Source organism: Takifugu flavidus, chromosome 22, assembly GCF_003711565.1.
Source record: "Takifugu flavidus isolate HTHZ2018 chromosome 22, ASM371156v2, whole genome shotgun sequence".
NCBI lineage: Eukaryota > Metazoa > Chordata > Actinopteri > Tetraodontiformes > Tetraodontidae > Takifugu > Takifugu flavidus.
This window is the reverse complement of record NC_079541.1, coordinates 142,607-160,418: the sequence shown is the minus strand read 5'-3', so window position 1 is coordinate 160,418 and position 17,812 is coordinate 142,607. Positions and strand designations below refer to the sequence as shown.

The 17,812-nt window shown below is 56.9% G+C and overlaps 1 protein-coding gene across 1 annotated transcript; it reads left to right on the top strand.

Annotated features, from left to right (window-relative positions):
* The first annotated feature begins 113 nt into the window (after nt 1-113).
* lrp6 (low density lipoprotein receptor-related protein 6) lies at nt 114-17,021 on the top strand. The gene is given in 24 exon segments (XM_057021994.1): nt 114-423; nt 1,860-2,256; nt 3,030-3,227; nt 3,357-3,553; nt 4,956-5,093; nt 7,235-7,631; nt 7,708-7,879; nt 9,775-9,991; nt 10,058-10,347; nt 10,465-10,691; nt 10,767-10,951; nt 11,165-11,491; nt 11,651-11,853; nt 11,926-12,137; nt 12,526-12,716; nt 13,512-13,721; nt 13,800-13,925; nt 14,461-14,496; nt 14,499-14,696; nt 14,812-14,922; nt 15,020-15,250; nt 15,315-15,451; nt 15,650-15,747; nt 15,851-17,021. Coding segments are annotated over 24 exon segments (4,854 nt in total). The 5' UTR covers nt 114-368; the 3' UTR covers nt 16,152-17,021.
* The last annotated feature ends 791 nt before the right edge of the window (nt 17,022-17,812 follow it).

Genomic DNA, 17,812 nt, shown 5'->3' with positions numbered 1-17,812 from the left:
ATTCCAGAACTCAATTGCAGAAATTGAAGAATATGAATGACTTTCATGGGGGGGAGGGGGCCAGGAGCGGCGGGGGGAGGAGGCGGGGGGAGGAGGCCAGGAGCGGCGGGGGGAGGAGCCTCCTCAGCGGAAGGAGACGTCGGTCGTCGGTCGGTCGGAGCTCCTGCAGGACAATGTGAGACAGAGTTGATCGGACACAGTTGCAGAACTGTCCAGATGGACGCGGGGACATTTTAGCGCGTCTTTATTGCTGATTGTCAAACGGAATCTAAGCGGAAATCCCAGTTTGGTGTCCGAGGAGGCGGCCGCAGGATGGGAATGCGGCGGTGAGGAGGAGCGCGGCGGCAGGGCCAAGAATCGGGAGAAAGATGGGAGTCGCGCTGCGGACGCTGCTGTTGTGGAGCTTTTGTTGTCTCGTCCGAGGTAAGTTCCTGGAAAAGCCGGGACTCTGCTGCTCGCCCGCCCCGGTCCGACGTGGATGGGTGAAAGTGGAGTTAAGCGTCGGGAAAAGCAGCTTTTGTTCGGGAGTTCGGGAGCAGCGTCGGGCCGGGGCCCAGTCCCGATGTCGGCTAACCTTAGCCTGCTGCTGCTGGAGCTGCTGGAGCTCAGGAAGAAGCCACAAATAGCAGGAATGTTAGCCGACTTAGCTGGAATAATGTGGCGGCCTCCGGTCCAAACCTCCACACATTTGTGGCTGGACACGTTTAAAATGAGCGAAGTTGGAAGCGACGGAGTTTCCACAACAGCTAACGATGCTAAAGTTAACGGCTAGTCAACAAACTTCAGCTTCGCCTTTTTCAGAGGCAAAAGAGCCGAAATCGAATCAAAATCAAACCTGTGAACTCCAGGATGTTCCCACGGTTTCTCCTTCAGGGTTACCTGCTCCTCACCTGAGAACATGAACGGCTTGGTCCAATCAGCCCAACATCAGAGAAATCACAGATTTTAACAGTCAAACATCAGAGAAATCACAGATTTTACCAGCCCACCATCAGAGAAATCACAGATTTTACCAGCCCACCATCAGAGAAATCACAGATTTTACCAGCCCACCATCAGAGAAATCACAGATTTTACCAGCCCACCATCAGAGAAATCACAGATTTTACCAGTCAAACATCAGAGAAATCACAGATTTTACCAGCCCACCATCAGAGAATCACAGATTTTACCAGCCCACCATCAGAGAAATCACAGATTTTACCAGCCCACCATCAGAGAAATCACAGATTTTACCAGCCCACCATCAGAGAAATCACAGATTTTACCAGCCCACCATCAGAGAAATCACAGATTTTACCAGCCCACCATCAGAGAAATCACAGATTTTAAGTCAAATCAGTCAAACATCAGAAAAATCACAGATTTTAACAGTCAAACATCAGAAAAATCACAGATTTTAAGTCAAATCAGTCAAACATCAGAAAAATCACAGATTTTAAGTCAAATCAGTCAAACATCAGAAAAATCACAGATTTTAAGTCAAATCAGTCCAACATCAGAAAAATCACAGATTTTAAGTCAAATCAGTCAAACATCAGAAAAATCACAGATTTTAAGTCAAATCAGTCAAACATCAGAATAATCAGATTTTAACAGTCTAATCAGCTTTTCCAGAAAATGGCTCTGGACAAAAACAGATTTTTTCTCTCGTAAGTTGTGATTTTAGAACAGCACTAAATTCATGAAACGTGTGAAACAGAACCTCCACCAGCGACTCGGCTGCTGCTCGTGTGTCGGCGTGAAGCACAAACAGAACCCTCCCAGAACCTGCGACCGTTAATGGACCATTTTCATCTTCGCTCATTTAAATCATCATTTCGCTTTCGCCTAAAAATGTTTCTCTCCGATTGGTTCAGGGGTTCCTCTGCTGCTCTACGCGAATCGCCGGGACCTGAGACTCGTGGACGCGGCACACGAGAAGGCCAACGCCACGGTGGTGGTGGGCGGGCTGGAGGACGCCGCGGCGGTGGACTATGTGTACTCGCAGGGCCTGATCTACTGGAGCGACGTGAGCGAGGAGGCCATCAAACGGACCGTCTTCAACCAGTCGGGGGCTCACACCGTTCAGACGGTGATCCCGGGCCTGGCCTCCCCAGATGGGTTGGCCTGCGATTGGCTCGGAAGGAAACTGTACTGGACGGACTCAGAAACGAACCGGATCGAAGTGGCAGAACTGGACGGGTCCATGAGGAAGATCTTGTTCTGGCAGGAGCTGGACCAACCGCGGGCCATCGCGCTGGATCCAGAACGAGGGTGAGTCTTGGTCTTGGGTGGCTCTGGGGACGACTGCGTTGTGCCCGTTAAGGTTCGCGGGTCTCAGGTCAGGGCATCTCACAGGGTTGCTGTTGCCGCGGCAACAAGGGCTTCTTTTTTCCCTGTCAGCACATCTTTCCTTTACCAACAAATACGTCTCGTCTCCTCCTCCCACCTGTGTGCTCACCTGTGTCTTTGATGTGGGGGTCTGTGGGCCACCACGTCTTTGATGTGGGGGTCTGTGGTCACCACGTCTTTGATGTGGGGGTCTGTGGCCACCACGTCTTTGATGTGGGGGTCTGTGGCCACCACGTCTTTGATGTGGGGGTCTGTGGCCACCACGTCTTTGATGTGGGGGTCTGTGGCCACCACGTCTTTGATAAGCCTCAGTACCGACGTTAACAGCACAGCGGGGCTCAAAGATGAGCAGCGGCTGCGAGCATTAGCTTCCTCCGTCTTCTGGTTCTGGTCCGTGGACGTGGACTCACCTGACTGGGATGATGGAGGCATCCGATGGCCTCCACAGAGCAGCTCTTGTGGAGGAGCGTTCCCGCTCAACCCTGGGAGTGACCTTCCCAGGGAGGCTATAGTGCTACATGTAGCACAGGTCACACACAACCAGCTGTTAATTTGTTAGCTCCAGCTAAGTCTTAGCCTGTCAATGCTAATGAAAGGCTATACAGCCTCCCAGAACATTTCACTGGTTCCAATGGGGGGTCGTTTCAGACAGTTTAGGCCGCTGCCTAAAGCTAACTGAGCTGTTTGTGTGTTAGCTTCATGTACTGGACCGACTGGGGTGAGATACCAAAGATTGAGCGTGCGGGCATGGACGGGACCAATCGCTCCATGATCATCGATAAGGAGATCTACTGGCCCAACGGCCTGACCCTGGACTACGGTCAGCAGAAGCTGTACTGGGCCGACGCCAAGCACAGCTTCATCCACCGCTGCGACCTGGACGGCTCCTCCAGGTACGCCGCCAGAAGGGCAGCAGACCCACGACCACCTGCTGCGTCTGGTCTTTTCTCTCCAATCCTGATGCTGAATGAAGGCTGGTTGTCATGGCGATAAGCATGTTGTTTGTGCTCATCTGTATTCAGAGAAGTTGTGGTGAAAGGTGACCTTCCCCACCCGTTCGCTCTCACGCTCTACGAGGACACGCTGTTCTGGACCGACTGGAACACACACTCCATTCACTCGTGCAGCAAACACACGGGCGGCGAGCAGCGAGTCGTGCACGCCAACATCTTCTCTCCCATGGACATCCACGTCTTCAGCGAGGAGAGGCAGAACACACGTGAGTGGGGTTAGCATTAGGGTTAGCAGAGCGCTAGCAGAGGGTTGGGGTTAGCAGAGCGCTAGCAGAGGGTTGGGGTTAGCAGAGCGCTAGCAGAGGGTTAGGGTTAGCAGAGCGCTAGCAGAGGGTTGGGGTTAGCAGAGCGCTAGCAGAGGGTTGGGGTTAGCAGAGCGCTAGCAGAGGGTTGGGGTTAGCAGAGCGCCAGCAGAGGGTTAGGGTTAGCAGAGGGTTAGCAGAGCGTTAGCGGAGGGTTAGGGTTAGCAGAGCACTAGCAGAGGTTGGGGTTAGCAGAGCGCTAGCAGAGGGTTAGGGTTAGCAGAGCGCTAGCAGAGGGTTGGGGTTAGCAGAGCGCCAGCAGAGGGTTAGGGTTAGCAGGGGTTCAGAGCGTTAGCGGAGGGTTAGGGTTAGCAGAGCACTAGCAGAGGGTTGGGGTTAGCAGAGCGCTAGCAGAGGGTTAGGGTTAGCAGAGCGCTAGCAGAGGGTTGGGGTTAGCAGAGCGCTAGCAGAGGGTTGGGGTTAGCAGAGCGCTAGCAGAGGGTTGGGGTTAGCAGAGCGCTAGCAGAGGTCTGATCTCAGCTAACGGGTGTGTGTGTGTGTGCCTGTGTGTGTGTGTGTGTGTGTGTGCGTGTGTGGTGCCTGTGTGTGTGTTGTGTGCCTGTGTGCGTGTGGTGCGTGTGTGTGTGCCTGTGTTGTGTGTGTGTGTGCCTGTGTGTGTGTGCGTGTGTTTGTGCCTGTGTGTGTGTGTGTGTTGTGTGTGCCTGTGTGTGTGTGTGTGTGTGTGTGCCTGTGTGTGTGTGTGTGTGTGTGTCGTGTGTGTGTGTGTGTGTGCCTGTGTGTGTGTGCCTGTGTGTGTGTGTGTGTGTGTGCCTGTGTGTGTGCCTGTGTGTGCCTGTGTGTGTGTGTGTGTGTGTGTGCCTGTGTGTGTGTGCCTGTGTGTGTGTGTGTGTGTGCCTGTGTGGTGTGTGTGTGTGCCTGTGTGTGTGTGCCTGTGTGTGTGCCTGTGTGTTGTGTGTGTGTGTGTGTGTGCCTGTGTGGGTGTGTGCCTGTGTGTGCCTGTGTGTGTGTGTGTGGTGCCTGTTGTGTGTGTGTGTGCCTGTGTGTGGTGTGCCTGTGTGTGTGTGTGTGTGTGCCTGTGTGTGTGTGTGTGCCTGTGTGTGTGTGCCGTGTGTGTGTGTGCCTGTGTGTGCCTGTGTGTGTGTGTGTGTGCCTGTGTGTGTGTGTGTGTGTGTGTGTGTGTGTGTGTGCCTGTGTGTGTGTGTGTGTGTGTGTGTGTGTGCCTGTGTGTGTGTGTGTGTGTGCCTGTGTGTGTGTGTGTGTGTGTCCTGTGTGTGTGTGTGTGTGTGTGTGTGTGTGTGTGTGCCTGTGTGTGTGCCTGTGTGTGTGTGTGTGTGTGTGTGGTCAGCAGGGGCCAGCAGTCCCTGCCTGCTGAACAACGGCGGCTGCTCCCACCTGTGTCTCCTGTCCCCCTCGTCCCCGTCCTACCAGTGCGCCTGTCCCACGGGGGTCCAGCTGCTGGCGGATGGACGGACCTGCAGGGACGGTGAGGATGCAACACACTCTTCACACTCGCTTCCTTCCTGTCCTGCACCAGGTCTCCACTGGAGGAACGGGACCGGCAGGTTCTGACTCCGGATGGTTGAAATTCCAGGCGGATCTTATCTGCCTTCGAGCTTCCGATGCTAAATGCTATCTGGGAATGCACACGTGTAGAATAAATGTGGCCAAACCTTCTGGAGCTCAAGAACCACACCTGGACCTCTCTCATGATCTCCAGAGGACGCTGATGTCCTTTCATCTCAGTCCGTTGGGAGCCCAGACCTCAGCAGCACCAGCTGAAGAAGGGAGATGGATGAGGGTTCCTCAGGACCTGAAGACCTGTGACAGGGTGTTAGGAGGAGCTGGATGAGGGTTCCTCAGGACCTGAAGACCTGTGACAGGGGTAGGAGGAGCTGGATGAGGGTTCCTCAGGACCTGAAGACCTGTGACAGGGGTAGGAGGAGCTGGATGAGGGTTCCTCAGGACCTGAAGACCTGTGACAGGGGTAGGAGGAGCTGGATGAGGGTTCCTCAGGACCTGAAGACCTGTGACAGGGGTAGGAGGAGCTGGATGGAGGGTTCCTCAGGACCTGAAGACCTGTGACAGGGGTAGGAGGAGCTGGATGAGGGTTCCTCAGGACCTGAAGACCTGTGACAGGGGTAGGAGGAGCTGGATGAGGGTTCCTCAGGACCTGAAGACCTGTGACAGGGTGTTAGGAGGAGCTGGATGAGGGTTCCTCAGGACCTGAAGACCTGTGACAGGGGTAGGAGGAGCTGGATGAGGGTTCCTCAGGACCTGAAGACCTGTGACAGGGGTAGGGGAGAGCTGGATGAGGGTTCCTCAGGACCTGAAGACCTGTGACAGGGGTAGGAGGAGCTGGATGAGGGTTCCTCAGGACCTGAAGACCTGTGACAGGGGTAGGAGGAGCTGGATGAGGGTTCCTCAGGACCTGAAGACCTGTGACAGGGGGGGGAGGAGGAGCTGGATGTTAGGAGGAGCTGGATGAGGGTTCCTCAGGACCTGAAGACCTGTGACAGGGGTAGGAGGAGCTGGATGGAGGGTTCCTCAGGACCTGAAGACCTGTGACAGGGGTAGGAGGAGCTGGATGGAGGGTTCCTCAGGACCTGAAGACCTGTGACAGGGTCACCCTGGAGGGGGACTCCCTGAATCCACGGGGGAACGTGGGTGGGGTGAAGAACCTGAGAGGGAAGCGTGCAACTGTTTTGGTTCTGGCCAGAGAAGTAAAGCAGTCTCCTCATGAGACGTTCAACCATCAGGAGAAGACGTGTTGGAGTCTGGACGCTTCCGTGGCTGAATGACCCGGTGGAGACACAGGTGTGTCACACCTCAACTCCACTGAACAGAAGGAACTCCTCCGAGTCTCATCCTGGGTTTCATGAAGAAAAGGCTCCACCAGTTCAAACCAGTTCGCCCAGCATGTTTGCTGGTCTCGTCCTCACTCTGGGCGAATGGTGGCACCGAGCTGCCGTTGCCATGGAAACCCGAGGCCATCACTGACCCCGAGTCCCAGATCTTCTGCTTGGGTGACCACAGCTTGCTGAGCAGTGGAGAACGGAATGGTCACATGACGCCTTTGCTAACAATGTGTCCTTTCAGCGGCTGGTTTGGGGGGGGGGGCTGACCCCCCAGGCCCCTCCTGCTTTTGTGTCCGTAGGCAACACGCATTAGCATTAGCATTAGCATCAGACTCGGGTGGTCCGGCCCAGGGTCTACGTAGACCAGCAGAGCGATTCTCTCACAGCTCTTCTGGTAGTGGGACTGGTCTCAGCCCACTGGTCTGTGACTGGTCTGTGACTGGTCTGTGACCGGTCTGTGACTGGTCTGTGACTGGTCTCAGCCCACTGGTCTGTGACCGGTCTGTGACCGGTCTGTGACTGGTCTCAGCCCACTGGTCTGTGACTGGTCTGTGACTGGTCTGTGACCGGTCTGTGACTGGTCTCAGCCCACTGGTCTGTGACTGGTCTGTGACCGGTCTGTGACTGGTCTCAGCCCACTGGTCTGTGACCGGTCTGTGACCGGTCTGTGACTGGTCTCAGCCCACTGGTCTGTGACTGGTCTGTGACCGGTCTGTGACCGGTCTGTGACTGGTCATCACTTCACCGCCCTTGCTTCTCTCCCCCTCAGGTGCGACTCAGGTGCTGCTTCTCGCCCGACGTACAGACCTGCGCCGCATTTCTCTGGACACGCCCGACTTCACTGACATCGTGCTGCAGGTGGACGACATCCGCCACGCCATCGCCATCGACTACGACCCCGTCGACGGCTACATTTACTGGACGGACGATGACGTGAAAGCGATCCGCCGCTCACGGCTGGATGGCAGCGACGCCCAGTTCGTGGTCACGTCGCAGGTGAACCACCCCGACGGGATCGCCGTCGACTGGATCGCACGGAACCTGTACTGGACCGATACCGGGACGGATCGCATCGAGGTGACCCGGCTCAATGGGACCATGCGCAAAATCCTGATCTCCGAAGACCTGGATGAGCCCCGAGCCATCGTTCTGGACCCCGTGGCCGGGTGAGTCCGCCCGCTGGGCGCTGCTCTTCCCAACCTCTGAAATGCAACATTGGCACTAGAGCTGTTCACTCTGTAGTTACATGTACTGGACCGACTGGGGCGAGGTTCCCAAGATCGAGCGTGCGGATTTGGACGGGATGGAGCGCGTGGTGATGGTCAACACCTCCCTGGGCTGGCCCAACGGCCTCGCCCTCGACTACGACGAACGCAAGATCTACTGGGGGGACGCCAAGACGGACAAGATCGAGGTTGGTACCGGCGCTGCGCGGCAGAGCTTTAGGTTAGCATGTGGCGTCCCCGTCCTCGCCCCCGTCCCTGTCCTCATCCCCGTCCCTGTCCTCGTCCCTGTCCTCATCCCCGTCCCTGTCCTCATCCCCGTCCCTGTCCTCGTCCCTGTCCTAATCCCCCGTCCCTGTCCTCATCCCCGTCCCTGTCCCTGTCCTCATCCCCGTCCCTGTCCTCGTCCCTGTCCTCATCCCCGTCCCTGTCCTCATCCCCGTCCCTGTCCTCGTCCCTGTCCTAATCCCCCGTCCCTGTCCTAATCCCCCGTCCCTGTCCTCATCCCCGTCCCTGTCCTCGTCCCTGTCCTAATCCCCCATCCCTGTCCTAATCCCCCGTCCCTGTCCTCGTCCCTGTCCTGGCCGTGAGGACATTTGTCTCCACCTAAATGAACCCCCCCCCCCCCCCCCCCTCCTGAGTCTTTTCGTTTCCATTCCCCACATCTGGTTCCGATCAGAGCAGATCGGAGCTGCGGTCCGTTCTGTTTAGAATAGAACCTGAATGGGGAACCGGCACCGCTCTGTGGTCACAGCTCCAACCAGCACAGAGCGGAGGGCAGCTGGATCTAGATTTAAACTGTGTGTGAGAGTGTGTGTGTGAGTGTGTGTGTGTGTGAGTGTGTGTAAGTGAGTGTGTGTGAGTGAGTGTGTGTGAGAGTGAGTGTGTGAGTGTGTGTGAGTGAGTGTGTGTGAGTGAGTGTGTGTAAGAGTGTGTGTGTGTGTGTGTGAGTGTGTGTGTGTGTGAGTGTGTGAGTGTGTGTGTGTGTGAGTGTGTGAGTGAGTGTGTGTGCGTGAGTGTGTGTGTGTGTGAGTGTGTGTGAGTGCGTGTGTGTGAGCGTGCGTGTGTGTGAGAGTGCGTGTGTGTGCGCGTGCGTGTGTGTGCGAGTGCGTGTGTGTGCGAGTGCGTGTGTGTGCGCGTGCGTGTGTGTGCGCGTGCGTGCGTGTGTGTGCGAGTGAGTGTGTGTGCGCGTGCGTGTGTGTGCGCGTGCGTGTGTGTGAGTGTGTGTGCGTGAGTGTGTGTGCGTGCGTGTGTGTGCGCGTGCGTGCGTGTGTGCGCGTGCGTGCGTGTGTGCGCGTGCGTGCGTGTGTGCGCGTGCGCGTGCGTGTGTGTGCGTGTGTGTGCGCGTGCGTGTGTGTGCGCGTGCGTGTGTGTGCGCGTGCGTGTGTGTGCGCGTGCGTGCGTGTGTGTGTGCGTGTGTGCGTGTGTGTGCGCGTGCGTGTGTGCGTGTGTGTGCGCGTGCGTGTGTGCGTGTGTGTGAGAGTGAGTGTGTGAGTGTGAGTGTGTGTGAGAGTGAGTGTGTGAGTGTGTGTGAGAGTGAGTGTGTGAGTGTGTGTGAGAGTGAGTGTGTGAGTGTGTGTGAGAGTGAGTGTGTGTGAGAGTGAGTGTGTGAGTGTGTGTGAGTGAGTGTGTCAGTCCTCTCTTCCTCTGGATTCCTGACATTTCTTGTGTGTTGACACAGTAGAAATCACACATTTGCAGTCTTAAAGACACAGACAGTCTTTGCTGTGTTGTTGGGAACAGCTTCATACAGACGGGTTACAGACAGGTTACAGACAGGTTCATACAGACGGGTTACAGACAGGTTACAGACAGCTTCATACAGACGGGTTACAGACAGGTTACAGACGGGTTACAGACAGCTTCATACAGACGGGTTCATACAGACGGGTTACAGACAGGTTACAGACAGGTTCATACAGACGGGTTACAGACAGGCTCTCCTTGGTGGGCTCCACCTGTCAGAGGTCAGTTGTTCTTGTATCCTGATGCTGGGGCAGGTGCTCAGTGACGGTGCTTGTGCAGCGCCATGGCAACGGTCATGCCTGGGATGGCATCTCTAAGCCCCTCCCTCTCTGCGTCCCAGGTGATGCACATGGACGGGACGGGTCGGCGGGTGCTGGTGGAGGACAAGCTGCCTCACATCTTCGGCTTCACGCTGCTGGGCGACTTCATCTACTGGACCGACTGGCAGCGCCGCAGCATCGAGCGGGTCCACAAACGCACGGCGGAGCGCGAGTTCATCATCGACCAGCTGCCCGACCTCATGGGCCTGAAGGCCACCAGCGTCCGCCAGGCTGCAGGTGAGCTGGGCGCCCCCTGGAGGCGGCTGTGCTGCTGCCAGGTGACTCACCTGTGCCTCTCCTCAGGCTCCAACGCCTGCGCCCATAGCAACGGGGGCTGCAGCCACCTGTGCCTGTTCAAGCCCCAGGGGGTCCAGTGCGGCTGTCCCATCGGCCTGGAGCTCATCGCCGACATGAGAACCTGCATCGTCCCTGAAGCCTTCCTGCTCTTTTCCCGCCACACCGATATTCGCCGCATCTCCCTGGAAACCAACAACAACAACGTGGCCATCCCACTGACCGGCGTCAAGGAGGCGTCGGCGCTGGACTTTGATGTCACAGACAACCGCATCTACTGGACCGACATCACCCTTAAGGTCAGAGACAAGCTCCTCCCCCAGTGAATGTCCTGCTCTCTGGACTACGTCTGTGGACGCCCACATGAGACAAAGGTCCTTCGGGTTTGGGGTTCTGATCCGCTCTGTCCCCCACAGACCATCAGCCGGGCCTTCATGAATGGCAGTGCTCTGGAGCACGTGGTGGAGTTTGGGCTGGACTATCCTGAAGGGATGGCCGTCGACTGGCTGGGGAAGAACCTTTACTGGGCAGACACCGGCACCAACCGCATAGAGGTGGCCAAGCTGGATGGACAGCACCGCCAGGTTCTGGTCTGGAAGGATCTGGACAGCCCACGGGCTCTGGCCCTGGATCCTGCTGAAGGGTGAGTGGGAAACATGGGAAACCAGGGAAGGTTGGTGTGGGACCGCCCACAGAATGTAGCATGGCGCGTGTGCAGGTACATGTACTGGACCGAATGGGGCGGGAAGCCCAAGATTGACCGGGCCGCCATGGATGGATCGGGTCGGATCACGCTGGTGGCCGATGTGGGTCGAGCCAACGGTCTGACGATCGACTACGCTGAGCGGCGGCTCTACTGGACAGACCTGGACACCACTCTCATCGAGTCGTCCAACATGCTCGGTGAGTTGCCGCTCGCTCCCTCGCTCCCTCGCTCGCTCCCTTGCTCCCTCGCTCCCTCGCTCCCTCTCTCCCTCGCTCCCTTGCTCCCTCACTCCCTCGCTCCCTCTCTCCCTCGCTCCCTTGCTCCCTCACTCCCTCGCTCCCTCGCTCCCTCGCCATCGGGCCGCCGTCCCGTCGCCACAGTCCTCAGCTGCTGTGTTCTTGGTCCTGCAGGTCAGGACCGGGAGGTGATTGCTGATGACCTGCAACACCCGTTTGGACTCACCCAGTACCAAGACTACATTTACTGGACGGACTGGAGCCAGCGCAGCATCGAACGGGCCAATAAGACCAGCGGGCAGAACCGCACCCTGATCCAGGGCCACCTGGACTACGTGATGGACATCCTGGTGTTCCACTCCTCGCGCCAGGGAGGCTGGAACGCCTGCAGCTCCACCAACGGACACTGCTCCCACCTGTGCCTCGCCGTACCTGTCAGCAGCTTCGTTTGTGGATGCCCCGCCCACTTTTCCCTGAACGAGGACAACAAGACCTGTAGCGGTGAGCACGGCGACGCCTTTTATCTCCAGGGGAAAAGAAAGGTCAACTTAAAAGTCTGGGGCTGGTTCTGGTCCGGTGCTTGACCCGAGCGGTTCCTGCGTCAGGAGATCAGAACTGTTGCTCACGTGGTCAGTTGTCCTCCGTCTGTTCCTCTTTCAGCACCGACGTCCTTCCTGCTGTTCAGCCAGAAAACCGCCATCAACCGCATGGTGATCGACGAGCAGCAGAGCCCCGACATCATCCTGCCCATCCACAGCCTCCGGAACGTGCGCGCCATCGACTACGACCCGCTGGACAAACAGCTCTACTGGATCGACTCCAAGCAGAACGTCATTCGCCGCGCTCAGGAGGACGGGAACCAGGTGAGCCGATCGGAGCGGCGGCTCCTCGCGGTGGTCCACGTGGGCCGCATGGTGACGCTGTTGTTGCCACAGAGCGTGACGGTGGTGTCCGGCCTGATGGGGGGGCCCAGCCAGGGCATTCAGCTGTACGACCTGAGCATCGACATCTACAGCCGCTTCATCTACTGGACCAGCGAGGTCACCAACGTCATCAACGTGACGCGCACGGACGGCAGTCGGGTCGGAGTCGTGCTGCGAGGAGAGCAGGACAAGCCCAGAGCCATCGTGGTCAATCCTGAGAGAGGGTCAGTGCTGTGGCGCGTCAGTGCTGTGGCGCGTCAGTGGTGTGGCGTGCTGTGGCAGTGCTGTGGCAGTGCTGTGGTGTGTCAGTGCTGTGGTGTGTCAGTGGTGTGTCAGTGGTGTGGTGTGGCGTGGCAGTGCTGTGGTGCGTCAGTGGTGTGGCGTGGCAGTGCTGTGGTGCGTCAGTGGTGTGGCGTGGCAGTGCTGTGGCGCGTCAGTGCTGTGGCGTGTCAGTGGTGTGGCGTGGCGTGCTGTGGCAGTGCTGTGGCGTGTCAGTGGTGTGGTGTGGCGTGGCGTGTCAGTGCTGTGGCGCGTCAGTGGTGTGGCGTGGCGTGTCAGTGCTGCGTCAGTGCTGTGGCGTGCAGTCACTGTTCCCTGGTTTTGGGCTTGCAGGTACATGTATTTCACCAACCTGTTGGAGCGCTCCCCAAAGATCGAGCGCGCCGCCCTGGACGGGACGGAGCGCGAGGTGCTGTTCTTCAGCGGTCTGGGGAAACCCGTCGCTCTGGCCATCGACAACGAGGTGGGCAAACTTTTCTGGGTGGACTCGGACCTGCGGCGCATTGAGAGCAGCGACCTGTCAGGTGAGCGTGAAGGCAGCAGATGGTTGGTTGGTTCTTCATCAGCTCATTTGTTCCTGTCACTTTTCTTCTATTCTAAACTCAAATAAACTTCAGCTCTTCAAAAGTCCAACGTCCACAATCTTAGAAAATAGAAAAAGGTTTGAAAAGTTGGCTTAAACATCTTTGTATCGTAACTGACCCCCCGTTTTGGCTAACATGTATCGGGAGATTCAAAAAGTTCCTCGATTATAGGAGGGGCTTCTGGAGCAGTTAACACACACACACACTCTCACACACACACACACACACAACCACATTTGCAAAATAAATTCTGAAGCACATCAAAAGCTAAGCTAGCTAAGGAGCTGAGCAGTCGCAGTCATGCAGAGGTCATTTGAGGACTGGGCTCATTTATCAGGAGCCGCTAGCGCAGCTGCTAGCGCAGCCGCTGGTGCTGTGGGCATGGTTAGCTTTTATAGGAGGGGGGGGGGCAACCGTGGTGTCAGTGACAAAAGCTGCCGCCCAAACGTCGACTTGCGCGTTAGCATCAGCGAGCCTCCACCGTCGTCGCCGGTTTTAACCGCTTTGGTGGCGTAATCGCTCTTTAATGTGTGTTATCATTTGTCCTTTTAATCTTTGGGTTGGTACCGTGACAGACTGGACCTTCACGTCTGGCGTGGCCCACCACACATTAACCTGCTGCTCTCGCCCCCCCCTCCCTCCCAGTTTCTCCCGCTCTCTTCCATCAGTTCCTCACTGTTTCACCCCCTGGCTTTTTAGTTTTCCCAATGTTTTGTGTGCAACGGCTGGTTTCAGGAGCCAATCGGATCGTAATTGCCGACTCCAACATCCTGCAGCCTGTGGGTCTGACTGTGTTTGGGAAGCACCTGTACTGGATCGATAAGCAGCAGCAGATGATTGAACGTATTGACAAAACAACGCGTGAAGGTCGTACCAAGGTCCAAGCCCGCGTCCCCTACCTGAGCGACATCCATGCTGTCAATGAACTGGATATGAGGGAATACAGTGAGTCTGCTGGGAGCTTTGTACCTTCAGGGCCATTGACTTCCTGTCTGGACTCACCTGAGGTTCCCCTCCCTGCAGGTAAACACCCGTGCACGTGGGACAATGGCGGCTGCTCTCACATATGCATTGTGAAGGGTGATGGGACAACTCGCTGCTCTTGTCCTGTCCATCTTGTCCTGCTGCAAGATGAGTTATCCTGTGGAGGTAAGCTGCCACTCAAACCCAGGCCCCTCCCCTGTCACAAACCCAAGCCCCTCCCCTGTCACACCCAAGCCCCTCCCCTGTCACACCCAACCCAAGCCCCTCCCCTGTCACACCCAAGCCCCTCCCCTGTCACACACAAGCCCCTCCCCCGCCGCACACAAGCCCCTCCCCCACCACACCAAGCCCCATCACACCAAGCCCCTCCCCCTCACACAGCCCCCCCCCCTGTCACACCAGCCCCCCGTACACAAAGCCCCCCCCCTGTCACCCCAGCCCCCCTCACACCCAAGCCCCTCCCCCGCCACCCAAGCCCCTCCCCGCCCCCACCCAAGCCCCCTCCCCCACCACACAAGCCCCTCCCCACCACACAAAAGCCCCTCCCCACCACACACAAGCCCCTCCCCCCCACCACACACAAGCCCCTCCCCACCACACACAAGCCCCTCCCCCGCCGCACCCAAGCCCCTCCCCCACCACACCAAGCCCCTCCCCACCACACCAAGCCCCTCCCTCTGATAGACTGTCCCCTCCACAGACCCGCCTACCTGCTCCCCGGAGCAGTTCTCCTGCACCTCGGGGAGGTGGACTGCATCCCTCGGGCCTGGCGGTGCGACGGCTTTGCCGAGTGCGACGACAGCAGCGACGAGGAGGACTGTCCGGTTTGTTCCAAGTCTGAGTTCCAGTGTGACAGTCGGCAGTGTATCGACTTGAGCCTCCGCTGCAACGGAGAGATCAACTGTCAGGACCGTTCCGACGAGAACAAGTGTGAAGGTGAGAAAGCCCAGATCTCCGGGGGGGGGGGCAGCGCTCCGTCTTTGATGCTCTGGTGCTGAAAGAAGTCGTCGGTCAGGGAGATCTTGCGTTGATGCGGGGTGTCTCCTTGCAGTGCGTTGTCCTTCAGACCAGTTCACCTGCTCCAACGGGCAGTGCGTGGGGAAGCACAAGAAGTGCGACCACAACATGGATTGCACCGACAACTCGGATGAGTTCGGCTGCTGTGAGTTTGGCTGCTGCATCACACAAACACGCTAACGCCGCTCCTTTTCTCCCATAATGCCCCTGGGCCATGATTTTGTCTTTGTCATTGGTTTCAGACCCCACCGAAGAGCCACCACCTCCCCCAACCAGCACCATCGGTTCCATCGTGGGCGTGGTCATGACGTTGTTCGTGGTGGGCGCCGCCTACTTTGTGTGTCAACGCGTTCTCTGCCCACAGATGAAAGATGATGGCGAAACCGTCACCAATGACTTTGTGGTCCACGGGCCGTCCTCGGTCCCTCTGGGATACGTACCTCATCAGAGCTCCCTCACCAGCTCCCTCCCAGGTGGGCGCCGTTCCGCGTGACCGTTGATGTGGTAGAATGGCGATGCTGAGTGTGATGTGTGCAGGAATGTCCAGAGGGAAGTCCGTGATCGGCTCGCTCAGCATCATGGGCGGCAGCAGCGGGCCGCCGTACGACCGCGCTCATGTGACGGGAGCGTCCTCCAGCAGCTCCTCCAGCACCAAAGGGACGTACTTCCCCCCGGTGAGGCCTTCCGCCAGGCTCCGTTTTAGCTGGGGGGGGGCAGCTTCCGCCATGAGTCCCAAAAATGCTGCTGCTAGAAATATGATCCAAACATGCACGCTACATACACGGGGGGCTGGCTCTCTGTTAGCAGCAGCTGTTAGCACCTAAAGGCTAGCACTACTGGTCTAGCTGATCCTGACTTACTGCTTCCTCCAGATCCTGAACCCTCCTCCCTCCCCGGCCACAGTCCGCTCCCAGTACACCGTGGAGTTGGGATACTCATCCAACAGCCCGTCCACGCACCGCTCCTACAGGTGGGTTAGCTTAGCTTAGCATGGCGCCAGGGTCGAACGGCTGCCTCTTCCTTTCATCATTGAGTTCTAATCATCGATCCCTGTTTTCTTTTGCCTCCCTCAGCTATCGGCCCTACACCTACCGCCACTTTGCCCCTCCCACCACCCCCTGCAGCACTGACGTGTGTGACAGCGACTACACGCCAGGACGTCGGGCTCCCGTCAAGTCCAGCGCTACCGTCAAGGGCTACACCAGCGACCTCAACTACGACTCGGAGCCTTTCCCGCCTCCTCCGACCCCCCGCAGCCAGTACCTGTCTGCAGAGGAGAACTGCGAGAGCTGCCCGCCGTCGCCTTACACCGAGCGCAGTTACTCCCACCACCTCTACCCGCCGCCACCCTCGCCATGCACAGACTCCTCCTGAAAAGCCCCGCCCTCTGCACAGCTCCGCCCCCTCACTGTAAATAGCAATTGTGCATAAATGAGGATAAAATGCGAGGAGACTGACCAATCAGGAGCAAACGAGGAGACAAATGGAGCTGCAGAACATTTGTACATTAAAGAGAAAAATCATATTTATATATTTTCTATACAGTGTTTCTATACAGTGAAGACAGTGAGTTTTGTATTAGAAATTTGTACATTTTTTTAAAAGAAAGTTTTATTAAAAACATTATAATTGCCTTAAACTGGAAGAGAACCAGGAAGAACATCAGAAGCACACGTGAAAACAAAGCATGCCAAATTAGATCAAGAAGCCCCGCCCATTCTCCCACTAGCCCCGCCCACTCTCCCAGTAGCCCCGCCCACTCTCCCAGTAGCCCTCCAAACTGGATTCAAGGAACTGGTTCTGGTCTGGGACTGATTCTACCCCCGCGGCTCTACGGCCGATTCATGTGACGGATGGGAACCACTGAGCAGTAACGAGGAGGCGCACGTGGCCGCGCACGTGGCCGCGCACGTGGCCGCGCACGGCGTGTTGGCGCAGCCTCAGCTTAGAGGCACGAGAGTGACGCTCTGCTGGGCTCCTGTTCTGAACAGGAAGTGCTGAGCGGAGCCCATCGGTCAGAGTAACGCAACGTTCCGGCTGGTGCAGCGTTCCCGTTTCTCCTGCTCCTCCTGGAGGACTTCCAGGACTTCCGTCTCGTGCCTGAGCAGCTCCACGTGCTCGGAGACCCAGAAGATCCCAGAGCCGCGTCGTGCTCCAGTATTTTTGTACTCCATATTGTGTAGATATCATATTTATAAGCTATATAGAAAATCAATGTAAATCTCTGAGTTTTCAAATCATCAATACTTTTCATTCCGTCTTTTTTTATATTGCCTCGTATTTTTCTACCGAATTTAACACAAACTGTACGGCGACAATCTCACATCTGTCAGATGGAGGAAAAGGTTTCATGTTTGGAAGCACACAGAGGCTTTGGAGCCCCCCCCCTCCCCCCCCCCCCCCCCCCCCTCCTCCTCCACCCCCCCCTCCTCTCCCCCCCTCCTCCTCCACCCCCCCCCTCCTCCCTCTAACCCTGGGTTGTGTGTGAGGACGTTGGCAGAAACACCAGCAGAATTCTGACCATCGTGGCAGCAGAAAGTTGCTTTTTCACATTGTGGCTGGAGGCTCCTGGAGGCTCTTGAAGGCCTTGGAGCCTCCTGGAGGCTCTTGGAGGCTCCTGGAGGCTCTTGGTTCGTTCAGATCTGCGTGAAGTGAAATCTGAAGGATTTAAAGTACCAGAATCCAGCAAATATCGGCTGGATGCGTTTTAAATGACAGAAATCTGAGCACAGAGCGATGAAACCCACGTGACGACTGACTCGCCAAGTCTCGGACGCTCGTTGGTGTCCTGAGCGGGGAAACGGGAGTTTTGGCTCTGGAACCTGTCGCAGGTTCTGCGTTTCTCTGCACTTGTCAATTGTTTGTTTTGGAGACGTTCTCATCCTCACTGCACTTTACAGCTCCTTTATTTTTATAGATCCAAACCTTCACTGGCCAAACTTTGGTGTTTTCAAGCGTTTGGAAGAGACAAAGATGCAGCTGACTCCAGATCAGCCGTCTCCTCCCATCACTTCTTTTATCTTCTCTCAACAACT